The sequence below is a fragment of the Opisthocomus hoazin genome, chromosome 5, assembly GCF_030867145.1.
Source record: "Opisthocomus hoazin isolate bOpiHoa1 chromosome 5, bOpiHoa1.hap1, whole genome shotgun sequence".
Taxonomy (NCBI): Eukaryota; Metazoa; Chordata; class Aves; order Opisthocomiformes; family Opisthocomidae; genus Opisthocomus; species Opisthocomus hoazin.
Window position 1 is genome coordinate 19,624,286 of NC_134418.1, and position 18,181 is coordinate 19,642,466.

The following is an 18,181-nucleotide window of genomic DNA, read 5'->3' on the forward strand; positions in this document are numbered from 1 at the left end:
TGTGAATTTACCTTTCTGTGATTCAGGATCAGAGAGTATTTAAAAATTCATTCAAAATAAGCACCAATTACGCTTTGTGGGTAAAAAAAAAAAAAAAAAGAGATAAGAGAAAAGAAAAAGGAAAAAAAATAAACCATGTTTTGTTTCAAAAGGGAAAAAGCATTTGATCAATGGGAATTATTAATTTTCAGTGCTATAGTTATGTGTTTAAAATCCCAGAGTGCATTCTCCATTCTGCTCAAATGAGTAACCTCTAAGTCAAAATTGTAAATTCTATGGCTGGTTTCCTTGTTCTGGAGTCAAGCTTGTTTGCATTTTATTTGTAGCCTGAAGACAATATTTAACTGCAGGAATGTTCATAAAGTTTCATTATCTTTACAAACTACATTGAGCGAGTATGGTGGGTCTGTGCTAGCCAACAACTGGCTAAAATTTCTTCCTATTTTCTATCTCAAGTTCCAGGCACCTTGTCTAAAAGTTAAATTACTAGCGTGCTAAACTATTAAGGTTCCTGACTCCTTCCGTTGCATAGCAGAAGCTCCCCTATTGTTCGTGCAGCTCTGGATCATCTATAGCAACTCTGTTCCATGTAAAACATAATTGCAGCCCAGGGTTAATATTTTCCTAAAATTCTTGAAAAAACAGATAGGTCTTTTATCTGTTGTCAAACAATATGGACTCTTAGAAGCTAGAAAAACAGAGTCCTAGAATCAAGGCATTTTCTCCAATAACCCTCTTTTTTGCATCAGGATGACAAGCTTAGCTTGAATGCTGTAGATGTTATCAACATTGGTGGAAGCTCCATTTGCATGAATCATAGGTTACTGGGACCTTAAATTATTCAGGGTTATTGATGGAAAGGTCAAACCATAGTGTTTTATCAGGGATTGAGTACAGAGGAAAAGTATAACTAAAAGCATGGGTTTTTTTCCTGATACCTATCCCTAAAAACGGTACACTATGGTCTTCATTAGCTATGCCTTTTTTAAAAGTGTAGTAAACACAACATAACTGTAACATGTTGATATGCTTCTTCTTGACTTTGCAGCACACTCAACAACAACAACATCACTCGACTCTCTGTGGCAAGTTTCAACCATATGCCCAAACTCAGAACATTGTAAGTAGTCCCACTGAAACTGGCTGCCATTTTTGTCGGTCCCATTTATCATTTTTACCTCTGTCAAGTTTTGTCAATGGTCTATAAATAAGTATACAGGCAAATAGAAGCATAATGTCAATTAAGAAAATATTGAGGTATCATGAGAATGATGAATGTGACATCTGTGTGTGTGTATAAGGCAGCTAATTCTGAAAGGTAAAGCTAACAAATGACCCCAAAGCTGACACTTGGCGCTCGGGAGATAAAGAAGCAGTTTCATCCTTTTCTATCAACTTTTTTAAGAAGTGGGATGAATAAGTCCATAAAAATGGTTTCATGGCTTTTTCCCAACAGGGTTTTCCGTCGTGCTGTATTCAGTCACAGAAAAGCTTCACCTTCTAACAAAAAAAGATGGGGGCAGGGGGGATTCTCTTTTATATGTTACGGCTGTATAGAGAAAGAAATTGATGGTTTTGAAAGTCAAAAATTTGTTTTACTTTGAGTTATTGAATGGGTCACATTTCATTTAGGAACATGGAAGAATCTTTGATTGGCTGTCAGATGTGATAAATGGGAAATCTTTATGCTTTTATTACTGTACTGCTAGCAGACCTAATTAAACTAAACTGGCTCTCCAACATTCTTTGTAACATAAAATTATAGCATCATCCAGTAGTGCTATTATAATTAAAGTTGTGTCAGCATTTACAATAAGGTCCCCATTTTTAGAGGTTATGAATTTCACAGAAGAACACTTCAGGCTTCTAAAACAAAACATAGTGTAAAGAGTGCGTGTGCAAGTGTTACAGTTTGGGATTATTTCCTTTGTGTGTTTATACTGAACTAAGAATAAATGTGTATTGTGTTGAGTGGCAAAAGCAGAGTATATCAAGGTTTAGTCCAGAGACTCCCTTTCAATCGTGTTTTCCAGTGGAGTGGGAATCAAAAATGAATGGGATGTTTCTATTAGATTTCAAGAGTAGCTCTTACCCTTAAACTACTCTTACAAAGAGCCTGTCCATTTTTTTTACGCATATTGGGTTGCACGACTCTTTTGAAATCAGTAGGGCTGTTCACTCAAGTTAACGTACCATTCGTAACTGAGGAAACTTCACGCAGGTGAGTAGTTCTGTTGATTTCATAACAGTATTGTAACTATTCTTGCTTGGACAAATAGAAGAGTACTTAAATCATACTGACCGTGGGCTTTTGGTGGCCTCGGTTATATTTTGAAAATAAGAATTTTCATTCTGTTGTTTCGGGTCTGAGACTTGAAAACATGGATGTCTGTACCTTTTTCAAACCTTCAAATACAGTTTATGTTCAGAACCACAAATTACAGTGAATCATATTAGCAAGATTTACACTGTTTTAGAATCATAGAATCATAGAAAGTTTTGGGTTGGAAGGGACCCCTAGAGGTCATCTAGTCCAATCCCCCCGCAGCGAGCAGGGACACCTCTAACTAGATCAGGTCGCTCAGAGCCCTGTCCAACCTGGTCTTGAATGTTTCCAGGGATGGGGCCTCCACTACCTCTCTGGGCAACCCGTTCCAGTGTTTCACCACTCTCATTGTAAAAAATTTCTTCCTTATATCTAGCCTAAACCTACCCTGTTTTAGTTTAAAACCATTACCCCTCGTCCTGTTACTGTTGTCTCTTCTAAAAAGATTGTCCCCATCTTTCCTATAGGCTCCCCTTAAGTACTGAAAGGCTGCAATCAGGTCTCCCCGCAGCCTTCTCTTCTCCAGGCTGAACAAGCCCAACTCTCTCAGCCTGTCCTCATAGGAGAGGTGCTCCAGCCCTCGGATCATTTTTGTAGCCCTCCTTTGGACCCGCTCCAACAGTTCCATGTCCTTCTTGTGCTGAGGGCTCCAGAGCTGAACGCAGTACTCCAGGTGAGGTCTCACCAGAGCAGAGTAGAGGGGCACAATCACCTCTCTCGACCTGCTGGCCACGCTTCTCTTGATGCAGCCCGGGACACGGTTGGCCCTCTGGGCTGCCAGCGCACATTGCCGGCTCATGTCCAACCTTTCATCTATCAGTACCCCCAAGTCCCTCTCAGCAGCGCTGCTCTCGATCCTTTCATCCCCCAGCCTGTATTGATATTGGGGATTACCCCGACCTAGGTGTAGGACCTTGCACTTGGCCTTGTTGAACCTCATGAGGTTCACACAGGCCCACCTCTCCAGCTTGTCCAGGTCTCTCTGGATGGCATTCCGTCCTTCTGGTGTGTCAACCGTACCACTCAGCTTGGTGTCATCTGCAAACTTGCTGAGGGTACACTCGATGTCGCTGTCCATGTCATTGATAAATACATTGAACAACACCGGTCCCAGTACGGACCCCTGAGGGACTCCACTCATCACTGGTCTCCATCCGGACATTGAGCCGTTGACCACTACCCTTTGGCTGCAACCATCCAACCAATTCCTTATCCACCGAACGGTCCACCCATCAAATCCATGGCTCTCCAATTTAGAGAGAAGGATGCTGTGGGGGACCGTGTCAAAGTCTTTACAAAAATCCAGATAGATGATGTCCATTGGTTTTCCCTTGTCCACTCTTCTTGTTACTCCATCATAGAAAGCCACTAGGTTGGTGAGGCAGGACTTGCCCTTGGTGAAGCCATGCTGGCTGTCTCAAATCACCTCCCTGGCCTCCATGTGCCCTAGCATTATCTTCTAGGAGGATCTGTTCCATGATCTTCCCAGGCACAGAGGTGAGGCTGACAGGTCGGTAGTTCCCAGGGTCTTCCTTTCCACCCTTTTTGAAAAGGGTAGAAAATTTTGGTGAGATATTTCATCTTTTGAAAATTTATTTTAGAAACAAAAGAAAATGTACACACAGAGTCCTAGGTCATAGCTGTAACATCCCATTTGCAGTCAGAATATGCTTGTATAACCGTATTGATTTCAGCAGCATTAGTTCTGATTTTCATTGCTGTTCTTGCCTACAGCTGGCCACAGATTGTACTGAATGAATGTGCTATATTGTGAGCTATATTTGCAAAGCACCCACCCAAGAATTAGTACATGAAAACACACTAATTAATTTCTAATCATTTATGGGGAAAAAAAAATGAGTTAGTTAAAATCTTTTGTTTATGTTGGTTACACATTTCATGTCGCTTTACAGATCTTTTTTTTTTAATGGATTAATTCGACCACTTGTCTAAATTCTGATTTTCTTGCACTTCCTTTCCAGTTATTTAGTTAGGATTGAGCACATCAGCTAAAAAGGACCAAAATGACATTACTTTGTTATGGATGATTCTGCGTAAGGATTTGATATATAGCTGTGGACATCCTATTCTGTAGTTCGAGAAAATGTAAGAGCCAGAGAAAAGTAAGAGCCAGAGAAAAGTAATTTACCTAATTTAGTGAAAACATTTGTCTGATATTTTATGAATGGCAAAGTGCTTTTTGCCACTTGGCAAGGAGCCAGTATGTTGTGTCAGATCCTGCCAATAGAGAGGTAACTTTCTTAATTCCATCGCTTGCTGCCTTTTGGTCTTTTAATTTCAGGCATTGCTTAGAACATGGGTCCCTAGGAGCCAAAAGCAGCTAATCCCCTTTCTGTGATTAAACAAAAAGAGAGGCAATCAGAAAAGGGATGTGAAAGAAGGTGTTTTATATTGAGTTATTACTCTGTCTTGTTCAGCAGAAAATGAATGTGACCTGTTAAAGGGATTTTGCAGGCTGTTTCTATAGAGACTAATAATGGCCAGACTTACAGATATATCTAACTGGAAACCAAATCTTTTATTAACTCTTTTTTTATGACAGTATATTATCACTATAGAGCGATTTACTTGAGACATTTTTGTCTTATTTGCTATTTGTACAGATCTGGACTAAAGAGTCCCATGGCAGCTTTCAAGCTCTTGTATATTTACTTCTTTCTTTTAGACAAGAGAAAAGAAACTACAGATAGGTTACTGTATTAGAAAGCCTTCTTTTTTTCTTCCAATTAATTAGACCACAAATAAAAAGTAATTTTGCTGCTTGTATAGTTTTATTTATTAGCATTTAATTCCCAGATTTCCAATGAAAGCTGTGAAAAATTGATTTCTCATTAACACATTTTATTGATAAATTGGCATAGTTGCTTGCTGAAGGGAGAGCTGGGCAAATTGGTTGCTTTCCTCTTTGTTCTTCCTTCGTTTGAAGGTATTGTCGTGTTTCTTTCCATGCAGTCGTCTTCACTCCAACAACCTCTACTGCGACTGCCACCTGGCCTGGCTCTCTGACTGGCTGCGGCAGCGTCCACGAGTCGGCCTCTACACCCAGTGCATGGGGCCGTCCCACCTCCGGGGACACAACGTAGCTGAGGTCCAGAAACGGGAGTTTGTCTGCAGCGGTAAGGGAAGCAGACTCGCTCACTGAGTCCTGTTGTAACACACACCTACCGACAGCTCAGTGGCGATTGCTAGAGCTGCATGGTGCCTTTTCCTAGCTTTTGCAGAATCCAAGCATTAATGTTTATTAAAAAACAAACTAATAATTTTTATTGCTATTTGTATCTTATGTGGGGGGTGCTTCTGTCCTTAAAAAGTTTGTGTAAATGCTTCCTTCGCATAGATTGTATAGCATTCTAAAAGTACAATTATGGGGGAGAGATGCGGAAAATTAAATAAAAGGTGCACTGACTGACAACATAAGGCTTTTAGTAATAAGGAATTCTTTTTTAACTTTACAGGTTGTTGCTTTTTCTTGTTTTTATTTTCTACAGTTTAAATAATATTCTGAATCCCTAAGTAAGTTTCTGAATGTTATTGGTATGCTTTAGTGTATCAGGTTATTTTCTGATATGAAATAATGAATTGACTAACAGTTCATTACTAATCAAATTTTCTCTATTCAATTTTTTTCCTTTTTCATATCTTCTAGATGAGGAAGAAGGCAAGTTTATCTTTCTTACTTAAATATTTTTAGACTCAGATTGAAAATTTTCTGTAAACTTTGACTACTGTTTCAAGTTTCCTCAAAAATGTTAAAAACCAACATGAATACAGCTATCTGTCTTCTCAGTGATTCAGCAGGGTTGTTTCTACTGGTTGATTTTCTGCAGACCCCCAGAAGACTATTGCCAAATATGACAACATTTGTACAGAACTATGCTTTTAAAAATTTTTTGGAGAGCACAGTGTTCTGTCCTTATTAGACAGCCTCTGATGTCAAAGTGTAAGGCACTGCCATCTTCACGTGGCAAATACTGACAGTATTCTTACCATTAATTCTGCCTTTATGTACACTTAAAAAGGCTCCTAACAGGAGTGATCCTAACAGGATCACTTTAAGTAACTTATTTGTAAATGGTATGGCTGCAGAGCCCAAGTGTCAAGAACAGTTTTGTAATGTGGTCATTATAATTCTGATTTTGAGGAAGGGGAATAACCATGTTTTCTCCCTGGATCACTGTATTTTTGTTTAAAAAAAGCAGGTGAAATATTTCCTGCATGTTACTATAAAAAATTTTGGCAGCTGTTTGTACTTTTGTAACACATAGAAAAATGTGAAATCAAATTATTATATTATAAGCTACTGCCTCAAAAGACTAACCTTTTCACTAATTTTAAACTTGAGCTGTTGTTATTAGAAGATGTTAAGTAGGAACAGCACTGGCTGCAACTTACATTAACAATGTACCCTTCCAATGTTAATAAGTGACATTATATTTAATGAGAAATCTTAGATGAAATTGTGGTTTCATAGTCAAGAAGTTTTTTTCCCTGAGAATTTCAAAAGTCTCTTGCATTTTTTGCCTTAACAACAAAAGAAAGAAAAAGAGGGCTTCGTGCCTTTTTCATCCCTTTGTGCCTTTCCGTATCATTACAAAATAGCAATTCTCTATCATTGAAATGATACAAGAATGAATGCATTAATATATTATAAAATGTGCAATCTATCTATTCACAGGAAAATATAACTTGTTGACTTTCTAAAACATCTCTAAATCTGAAATAATTGAGTTTAAATGCAATTATAAATGCTGAGTTTAACATATAGCACAAGAACTTGGAGGGGGGGATACAAGTTATGTAAATTAGCCAGCTGAGTTAGTAAGAATGGCAGATTGCAGGAGGAGGAAGTCTGCTGAGCTAACAGAGAGTAAGAGTATGAGCTGTGAACTCAAAGCTTGTATTTATTTCTGCGTGATTGAATGAAAGCATCACAATTCCATAATTGTCTATAAGTGCTATATAACTGAAGGACTGTACTCAAATAAGTATTTGCAGAACAGAACATAACTAGCAGGACACCTTCAGTTTTTGTAGCAAAATTCATTAATTTCTGTTGATGCGCATTTTAATACTACACAAAATTCTGGAAGCTAAATAAATTAGTAGTTGGCTTTTAAAACCACAGAATAGATAAAATTTACCTGAAAAATGGATCATACTTAATCTTCTTTAACAAGATGATTTTGAATGCAAGTTGCTGAAGAAGTTGAAACATGATGTAATGCTAGCACAGTAGTCGAGCATTTGTCTTTCATCTGTCAGTATTGTGTCAACATGTTGCTATTAGGCAATTAAATTAATGCAATTTGAAAGTATTGATGGGTTACGATGTGTATTTTTTAAGTTCTGCATTACGTTTTTCAAGGAAGTGTAAAATGTGATGCTTTACTGTTGAAGTAAACTGGACTACTGTTTGACGGTGTTGTGCAATTTTAGGAGAAACTCTTTTCCTTTGCAGGTCACCAGTCCTTCATGGCTCCATCCTGCAGTGTCTTGCATTGCCCTGCTGCATGCACCTGTAGTAACAACATCGTAGACTGTCGCGGGAAAGGCCTTACTGAGATCCCAACAAACCTGCCAGAAACCATCACGGAAATGTGCGTAATCTGACTTTTTTTCAATGAACTTGCAGAAAACAGTTTTTTCCTATGTATTCATTTTTGTAATTTGTATAAATTCATGCATTATACAGGGTAGGAGTTTTGGAATACACATTCAAATTCAGAGATAAAATGTATATGCAGGTATATGAAAATACTTCAGACTTTTATGTTCTCTTATTGAGTTGGTTTTGTATGTACTGCTCACAGTCCATAGTTAAAACTGCATTTTGAGTTGGTTTTACAAGAGTTTGAGAACACTTGTTTTTCTGCAAGTGAGTGGCATTTAACTGCAGGCTATATATAACGCCCATTGCCTTCAGGGTTTCTTGCTGTTCTGGTTTTGGCTGGGATAGAGCTAATTTTCTTCATAGTAGCTAGTATGGGGCTGTGTTTTGGATTTGTGCTGGAAACAATGTTGATACCACGGGGATGTTTTAGTTGCTGCTGATCGGTGCTCACATAGAGTCAAGACCTTTTTGTGCTTCTTACACCACCCCATCAGTCAGTAGGCTGGGGGTGCACAAGAAGCTGGGAGGGGACACAGCTGGGACAGCTGACCCCACTAACCAAAGGGATGTTCCATACCATATGACGTCATGCTCAGCATGAAAGCTGGGGGAAGAATAAGGAAGGGGGGGACGTTTGGAGCGATGATGTTTACCTTCCCAAGTAACCATTACGTGTGATGGAGCCCTGCTTTTCTGGGGATGGCTGAACACCTGCCTGCCGATGGGAGGTAGTGAATTAATTCCTTGGCTTGCTTTGCTTGCGCACAAGGCTTTTGCTTTACTTTTTAAACTGTTGGTGTCTCAACCCATGAGTTTTCTCACTTTTACCCTTCTGATTCTCTCCTCTGTCCCATTGTGGGGGGAGTGAGCGAGCAGCTGTGTGGGGCTGAGCTGCTTACTGGGGTTAAACCATGACACTTGCTTTCAGTCACTTTATTCATCAGACTCCCTATTAGAGAAGCATATCTTTGCACGGAAGGTCAGAAACATGTATCACCCATAGTAAGTATTCTTCTAAAGCAGTATCCTCAGAGGGTAATCTGCGAAGGCAAAAGTAAGGTGGTTGGATGGGACTGTGGTATAGTCGTCATGTTAATACCATGTACCTGTGGATAGAAGAGCATGCATGCTGGTAAGGTTGTGTGACCTGCCATATGCAGCAGAAACATTTACAAAAATTACAACTGTGCTCTGACCATAGAGCAGAGTCGCAGCAAAGGTGGTACAGAGCCTGCAGGCTTCAAGAGCAACGTGGCTAAAAGGTTGCGTGGGCACAGAAGAAAAGTTACTGCTGCATTGTCTTCTGTGCAGGGGAGGAACAAAACCAGCAGGTGAGCTTGCTGACAAGACAGGCAGAGGCTCAGCATCATGACCATCTTTCTATGCTGGGGATGGCAGAAGGAGTGTTTTGGAAGGGAAACTGGGAACTTCCTTTAGGGACATAGCGGGAAAGTAGCTGTGCCTTCAGCCTAGTAAGGAGGGTCTGGCTAGATGTAAAGCAGTTAGAGTATTCAGAATAAAAATATAGTGAGCACCTTTATAATAGAAGATGGTGATACAAGAAGATGTTAAGAATTTTGGGTATGGCAGGCGAGGGGAACAGAGACATGAAGTGAAAGGGAAGATGTCTCCTGAACATACATTGATCTATCTGTTTTACATAAGATCTTCTTGAAAGTTTAAAAATAGGCATCCACAATGAGATTTTAAAAGATAAAGCAGAATTTTACAATTTTATGGCAATCTTATGGCTTGTTGATGTCTGACCTGTGTTTTTGAACAGAGTTGGAAGTACTGTGGTTTCTTGTTAGGATGTGAATAATAATCGTGTCTGTCAGTTCATTATTACTGCTGTTAAGACTGACCTGGCTGACCCTTCCTGACCTAATTCAGTCATTTGACTGTATAGTACAAACACTTCTACCTTTCACCCTTCTCAGGAAAACAATCACTCTGCTTGCAAATAAAGTGACTACTTCAGAAAATGCATGCACAGTGCCTAGGAAGGCTGCATAGACTGTTTTCATTATTTAACTGGTGGTATACTGGCTTTTTCACTTGTATATATACATCTGTGTGCATAGAAAAGGGGGAAAGAATTTGCAAGAAAGAAATAGGGAGTATGACTCAAACATTCCCCACTGTATTTCTACTGCTAACCAGTGCTAACCACTGGAGCTAACCATTGCGATCACAGACACTGGAAGGCTGACTTTTGCGTCACTATCTTCTAGACCTACGTAGTTTGGTGGAGATACATGCTGTTAACATCTGTACTCACTTGAGAAATTTGGTGCTAGTGATTGCACGGGTGCTCCTGAGCCTTTATCTTAAGGGTCATCATTCCCAAAGAAATGATAGGATGTGGAAGTTACAAGATGACTCTGAATTCACTTTTAAAAGAAATAAGGTGAAAGCAACTGGGAATTTACAGAATAGAAAGGTGTTTTGCACTAATCTGTTCACTATACTTTCTATGTAAGAAATGCTATTGAGTTTTAAGCATAGACTGGTATGATCTTCAGCAGTTTATTGGCCTGGAGAGTAAAAGTAACCATATAATAATACCTCCAGCATTTGTCTAAGCATTTAACTGATTGCAAACAGAGGCTGAATGTTTTCTGCTGGACTGGGCAGTGTTCAAATCCCAAAGTGAGACCTGTGCATGTTCTGAGATCCATAATCCACTAATACAGGTAAATATGTGTGTGTGCTCTCATATAAGTATGTATAGTCTACATACTGTGCTACAGTGTCTATAGTTTACAGTGATACAGTGTAAACTATCTGGTATCTGTCTCTATTGTATCCAGTTCGTAAGTGCTGCCTAAATAAAAAGCAGATGACAGTATTTTGCGCAGTTAAATAACATCATTCATGCCGTAAGACATATGAACATGCATTTATTCACAACCTGGTACAAGAAGAGATTAACATCAGAAAGCCAAACTTCAGCGATTATTTTATGTTAAACAGGTACCTACCAGTGAATGCCAGTGTGATGAGAGAACTGGACTTCAATGATTGACTTAGTTTTTGAGTAAAGTAGTCAAAAGGCTTGAGATATAATTTGAGCCAGTGGTAGGCTGCACTTACCATAGAGTGAGAACAAAACTTTCCAGTTGAGTGGAAGGTAAGGAGAGAAATGTACAGGAAAAGAAAAAATAAAATAAGGCACATGAAAGGCTCTGAAGTGAAAGATAAACTGAGTGGAAGAATTAGGGTAGAGTATCTTCTGAGTATTTGATGAGAATCATGTGATCTTTCCTGCTTCCTTGTCAATAGGAGTTGAAATTTTTACAAATAAGGATATTTTAATGGTTGTATAGGGAAAGCCTTACACTATACTGGTTGCTTTAAAGTGAGGAAAATAATTAGTGATAGTTTTTTTTATGATTGTCATGGGTGGCAGGTATATGTACCATCTTAGTATTGAAGAGAAAGAGAGAGAGAGAGAGAAGAGGTTGGAGAATGAGTGGTTGATGGAGTAAAAAAGGTTTTACCAATAATCAAGTGAGGGAAGTCTACAAGACCGGATCAAACCAGCGCTCCACCGTGGCCATTGGCTCACATCAGTTGTCCCTGAAGAATGGTTTTCAAACTGCTATATGCAACATCAGAAGTAAAACATCAAGAGGACAAATATTTTCCTTGCTCCCAATGTGTGTTGGGGTGCTTTTCCTGAAACTTGAGAATTTGCATAGCTTTCAGGCAAAAAAAGTTTTCTCTGAAACATCCAATCTGCCTTTAATCCTACTATGTTCTAAATCTTCATGTTATTTTAAGCTAAAAAATTTTGGGGTATGGAGTTGCGCTCAATATCGTCCTGTTTAAAATATGGTCTTTTAAAATTTCCTTAGTTTTCCTTTGTCTTTGTAGAGGGAGGGAGAATACATTCAGTTTCATAATTTTCCCTGCCACATTCTATTTTGTATGCTACCCTCATTCATCTCTTCTCTAAACTAACTGTTCCAAATCCGTTCAATCTTTTTGGATGCCAAAACCTTCCATGTCTTAATTAATCTCCTCCTTTTTGCTGAACTTTTTGTTTACTAAATTTTTTTTGACCCTCAATGAGCAGAGTTGAATGCAATATTCCAAATGATAGTGAACCATCATTTTATATTAAGGAAATGTCAGTTTTCTTTCATTTGCCTTTTGCAACTGAATACTCATTTGCTTTCTTTAACTGCCAGTATGCATTGCACTGTGTTTTCCATTGAACAATCCATGAAGAGTCCTAGGCCTTTTTTCTTAGCTCTTACAGTTTTTTCAGGAACCAGAAGTTCAGAGATGTAATCCTATTATTCCATCCACAGACATTTCTGAACATTGAATCTTGTTGTATGTTACTTTTTAAAGCTGCACCATGAAAGACTTCAGTCCTCTGCTTTTAACTAACTTCAATATGCAGAAAGATTGTGACATTCCTATATTGTTAATGTACAATAACAAGTGTTTTAAGGCTTAATTTTTAAAGTAGTACTTTGCATCTGTTGCTTATAGCAACCCCTTGAGATTAGATTAGGAAGAATGATTGTATCCCATAAAATAATCTGTTTTTTCACTTATTGCTTATGTGATAATGTTGTAAGTATGCCAAAATGGTAGCTGACAGTAAGCATTTGAAGAGATGAGACCGTGCTGTCACAGTAGCATTGAGAATGCTGAGGAGCTGCTGAACACAAGGCAGAAGGGTATAGGGAGCACTGTATTTCCACCACCATTCTACATTTCCCACACACATGGCTTTATTATCTTAATCACAAGTTTAAGCACATGCTTTGGCAGGAGTTCCCCAGTTCTCAGGGAGAGAGGGAAAGAGAAAAGTGCTGGTTCCCTGTTGTTTTCTGAAGGATGTACAGGCTTTAACAGCCAAATTATTATTTCTTCACTCATCTTTGTAATACCACCATCATGAGATTCTTGTGCACACCACAAGAAAATTTGCATTATACTTCTATTTTACATGTGCCGGATGTTGTTGCAGTCTTTCCAGTACTTTTATGTATTTGTCAAACGTTTTCTGCATTTTCAACTGAACACTGTCATCTGATTTTCTAAACATACTTCATTGACAAGAACATTTGAAAAATTCATAATACTTTCAAATTCCCTCACTCTGGATGAGTTTCTGTGTCTGACAGTATTGTTACCTGTTTATAGGCTGTATTTGCAGAATCCAGTGCTGAGTACTACCAACTTGTCATGTTATGCTTCAGCCAGCTTCATGGTCTATGAACTCCTCTGGGCCCTATGTCTTTTCTGCCTTTTGTCTTTGCTTTGTTGTATCTCATGTGAATAACCTTTTCTCTTGAGGATGACATTAAACTCCATTGTCAGCCCTCCTCTATAGGGATGCTTAAAATTCGACAACTTATTTTTGTGAGATTTTGTTTTTCCATTTATTTCTGCCTCTTCTTTCTTTGTTCTGTATGTATGGCAGGTTACTCTTAATAATAGTATAATCCATATTTGGTTTTGAAGGTCTATAATACCTTTTTTTTTGGTGAGGTTCTTGTGAAGTTTGCCTTCAATACATGCTCATGGTTTTGTGATATTTTATGAAGTTCTCTATCAATTTTTTCCATCGTTTGTCTCAATGGGAAGCTTGACCTGACTGAACTCCTCAGTACCCTATGAAGTGCCGATTTCTTCGTCTTTGTCCGGCACAAACTTCCGTTAGATAAAATGTTGCCTGGTCTGTTTCTGCATTAAAATACTTTATATTCGTTACATTTGTCAGTCCGTCTGGGACAATGCTGCATGAAATCTAAGTGGTGTTAATAATGTTGTTATTCTCTGTCCTTCTGGTGTGTATAATTAAACTACCAGTTTAAAGTGTACATTTAATGTTGACAGTTTTATTTTTTTGTATTTTTTTTTCCCCAGGGGGTTGATAAATTAAACTGTATCTAAATAATGTACTAAAAAACCCTTTAAATGGAGCGTTGAATTTCTTAAATATTAAACATTGGCAGTTACAATTGAGTAAAATTTTGCATGTTGAAGCTCTGAGTTAGCTCTTTTGGGAAGAGGAAAAGAAAAGGCTTTCTGTTTAGAATCAAATACTGATGTCATGGCTTTGCATTGCTTTGATAGTTCTGCCGGACAACTGTTTTGGGATGACATTTTAAGACAGTAGGAGCTGTCTTCTCTGCTGATGGCTGCTGTTTCTGTAGCAGAACTGGCAAGGAGTCTGTGTGCTTGCACTGCATTGCAACCTCCCTGTCTCTGGGTTTGGTGTACCAGCTTAAACCAGCGAGGAAAATGAGTTTGCACTGGAAGCTGAAATGATTGAGGAATAAGCAGGCATTCTGTGATGGTGGGAGCAGGAGGAGGCAGAGCCAGTTGCTGAAATGCCATTTCATTCCAGTGCAGTTGAATTTACTGGCGAGCATCATGGTGTTGCTCAGAGGGTTCTGTCATACCGCTCAGTTTGACTTCTCAATTGGTACAGAAGTCAGTTGGCTAAAACTAGCATTTCCCATTGCATGAATTCAATTAGCAGGCAATGGATTGTCTGCCAAGTGCCTCTTGGGAACATTCCTTCAGTAACAGGACTGCTTATCTCCACATAGCTGCCAGTGGAAATGGAAGGAGAATAGAGCCTACAGTGGTCCTTTGTTCTTCCCTTCTGGTGTGATAAAGCTCAGAGTAAAATTAAGTATTCGGCATCTCAGTAAATGTAATTCTTAGTCTTTATTGACTAAGTACAATTGTACCTGTCCCAGTTACACCCTTTCTGCAAAATTAATTCTCCTCTTTATTATCTAAACAGACTCACATACAGGTAAAGAAGAATACCTAAGCTTTTCTTCTCAGGGTCTGCCCAATCAATGTGACATTATTTGAAAAAAACATACGTCATATTCCATATATATTTTAAAAACCAAAGTAATTGGTTGAGCACCAATACTACCTGAGTTGTAGTGCCTTACTGTAGCCTTTTTTTTATTGACTTAAGCAAAGTATGATACATTATTCATTCATTAGAAACATCATAATTTGAGTTGATTTACATTTGTCGTATAAACCTCTCCCCTTTTCCAGAAATTTTTATGGGATGTTCTTTCATTGGCATGTTCGCTCTACTGAGCTTAACCAACTCCAGTGGTCTAATGCACCTAGCGCTCTCCTCCTTTGTCATACAGCTCATATATTAAAGGCATTAAAGGTCATTCTTAAGGTTCAAAACTATTACTTTAATTAGTTTTAGAAAGTATAGCCTTTCTAGTGGCGATAGCGTTTTTCAGCCCCTATGCAGACATTTCTTCCACATTTTAGTTTTTCAGCACCGTTAATCTCTTTTCACTTGGTTATGTTCTAAAATTCACTTTCTGCGTGAAAATTCTTTGCGCGATCGGCAGAAATAACTGGCTCCCTTCGAACATGGCACATGTTCAAACAATCAGAAACCTTACAAATAGTGACCCAGCAGCAATTCTATTAAATGTACTGGTACCTTCTCTCAGAATGGTGTAAGAGACAAGCTCTTATTTCAAAAGAAGAGGCCAAAAAGCCATTAATGAGCTAGACTACCTCATGAAAATGCTGCTCTTATATTCTTCTGATTTTCTCTTCTCTGCTGTGGCTTGAACTACCAGTCAAAAGTGGTTCTAAAACCTCTTTGCTTACTGGTGCTGGGGGGGTGGGGCGTGGAATTACCTGCTTTGATGACCACAGCTTTGTATAAATGATTTTTTAAGCAAACAAGCATGGAGTGAAATTCAATTCTTTTTTTTCCACTTTTGTTTATATTAAAACCGTTTAAGTAATCAAAGGAAGGACTTCATTAAACTTGCGTTTTTTAAGAAGGGTAGCAGTCACTGCAGTGGTGTTTTAGAGAGGATGAAGGTTTGCTGGAAGGGAGGGTGACTGGAGGGTTGCCACTGTTGACTAAGCAACAGTTGTATAAATAATTTTAGTCTTTGTAAGGGGCAGAAAAGACCCTAAACCACATAATATATGAAATGAAAAAAACATATAGGAGTCAGGAATTTTGACAGTTTACCTTCATATTCCAGTGTAGTGAAAAGTCATTGACTTCTTAATTACTATGGCCTTCAAGATGAAGTTGTTCTTTCTTGTGAGTGGAGCTTTCTAATGTTTGAATGCCAAAACTAGAAGCTGTATGGTTGTTTCATGACGACTTTATTTACATTTCCTGCAACAGTTTCCTAATTTGTCCCCTCAGTCTTGTCTCGTCTTACCTTCCTGATTTCTAGTATTTTTCTTCATGTTTTCATCATTCTCCCTTATATTTTGTTTTCATAAGTCAGTTGATTAATGGTTATGTATTATGCCAAGCACTCAACTACATCTGTGAACTGTGTGATATTAAGCAGGATTAAAAGCTCCTGAGACTGGTTCTCACAGTAACACTCAAAGGATATTAAAGGAGAAGGGGAAAAAAAAGAAAGGGAGATGAAAGAAAGGGGAAAGAGAAGAAAGAAAGGAGGGGAAAGGAAATGAGGTCTGACACAACTGAACTTGACAGATAGAGTCTAACCAAGATAAAGTGACGAGTGACCTAATCACACTGCAGAAACTGAGAAAGTGCTTTGCGTAAATGCGAGATTTTATTTGAGAACTGGGAGCTGTATGTGTGTATCTTTTACAAGCTGATGTGTACCGTTGGCATGTGTACAGTTTCACCATTTATGTTGTCTTTTAAATTAATTTTTATGGATCCTTTTAAATTAATATTATTAATCCTTAGTTAAAAGTCGAAAGTACAGCCTTAAATAGCTAAGATGCAAAGATGCTTCGAAGGATGACCCTTTACAGAGAAAAGCCACTTGGGAAGGGTTTAGGCACGTTTATTGAAGACAGTTCAAAGACTCACATAGCAGGAAAACTCTGAAACGTCAGAGATAAAGCAGCTTTCTCTGTTTTTAGCAGCTCAAAGTGTGATTCAGCTATCTGCAGTAGCCTGACAGAAATAAGAGCAAACCCTGCATCTTTGCCGCTTGAAAGGAATGTGTCCGAACACTGAGGGGAGGATGCAATAAGTTACGAGACATTAAACTGAGAATTGCTTTCCAGTGTCTGCATTTGTTTCTGCTTTCTAGTGTAAATTAAAACCTTGGTCTTTTTAGGACTTATACACAATGTTAGCTTGTAAATATCATTTACCTCTTAAACAGGTAAGCTGTCAGCCAGAAGTCTTGCACATCCAGTGAAGTTCTGGAAAGGTTTTGCCAAGTTGGTTTCTATATATACGTGTATATACAGAGTCATTAGTCCTGTTTCACTGTGTATTTTTAAGATTTTTAGTAGGTTGCAAGAATCCTTCATAACCATATCTAACTTTCTTCATGAAAATGTGTTAACCTTCTGATGCTACCCTGAATAAGTGGATCTTTTTGGTCTCACTATAGTGTGTTTCACAGCCATTTAATTATGGCTTTTTTTGAAATTTTTCTGATTTATTAGAATCTTTTCTTAATTCCTGACACAACAAATGCATAGAATGCTACTGGTGTATGCAGGTCTCAAGCAAAAAGATGATGTCTACTTAAGGATAGAAAAATTAAAATCATTATTATAGTACTTAATTTCTTATGAATACTGATACATACTTTGGTCAGTAGGAAGACAGAAAAATGTGCCAGTTTTTGAATTTTTTTTGAATTTTCAGCAATTGCTAGATTGAAATAAAGATACATAACTAATTACTGTGTAGTGATGCTAGTATTTGCTAAATGGCCCTTTGACAGATTCACATGATCTGATTAATGTTTTCTTAGCTCTTAATCGAAAATCCCAAACTTTTTGAGCAACTTCATATAGCTGCCATGTTTTTAAAATTAACTTTTCTCATATATGTTTCTCTTCAACAGTACTTCGTGTGTACTTTTCTTCAAATCTTCTCTTACCTTCTTCCCTTTCCAAAGGTTTTTAAGGCCAATATTTTTAAGGCTAATCCTGACTAATGCATTGGACTTGATATTACAATTTTTCACTAGTGACCTGGGGAGGCATTCCAATTTTTCAGTGAAATATAGAGCTTTTGCTTCTGTTTTGCTTAGAAGTTACTGAATTTTTATGTTCATAAGCTTCTATCAAATAAAAGCACAAGCTTTTAGATGCAGTAGTATTAGTTACAATGTTTCATTTATATGCTTATCTTGTCCCTAGAAGTTTAATCAAAAGGATTCACAGGAGTTGGGCTTTAGGTATGGAGGAGGACCGAAAAAGAATCCCAATGAAATGGAAAT

At 38.1% G+C, this 18,181-nt stretch overlaps 1 protein-coding gene across 11 annotated transcripts in view; it reads left to right on the forward strand.

Annotated features, from left to right (window-relative positions):
* Nucleotides 1-18,181, forward strand: part of SLIT2 (slit guidance ligand 2) — a 271,791-nt gene that overhangs the window by 165,134 nt on the left and 88,476 nt on the right. For all 11 annotated transcript variants that reach the window (XM_075420615.1, XM_075420617.1, XM_075420616.1 and 8 more), the window contains exons 7-9: nt 1,049-1,120; nt 5,300-5,463; nt 7,806-7,944. In XM_075420615.1, coding sequence (XP_075276730.1) covers nt 1,049-1,120; nt 5,300-5,463; nt 7,806-7,944 — 375 coding nt within the window. The remainder of the gene's footprint in view (nt 1-1,048; nt 1,121-5,299; nt 5,464-7,805; nt 7,945-18,181) is intronic.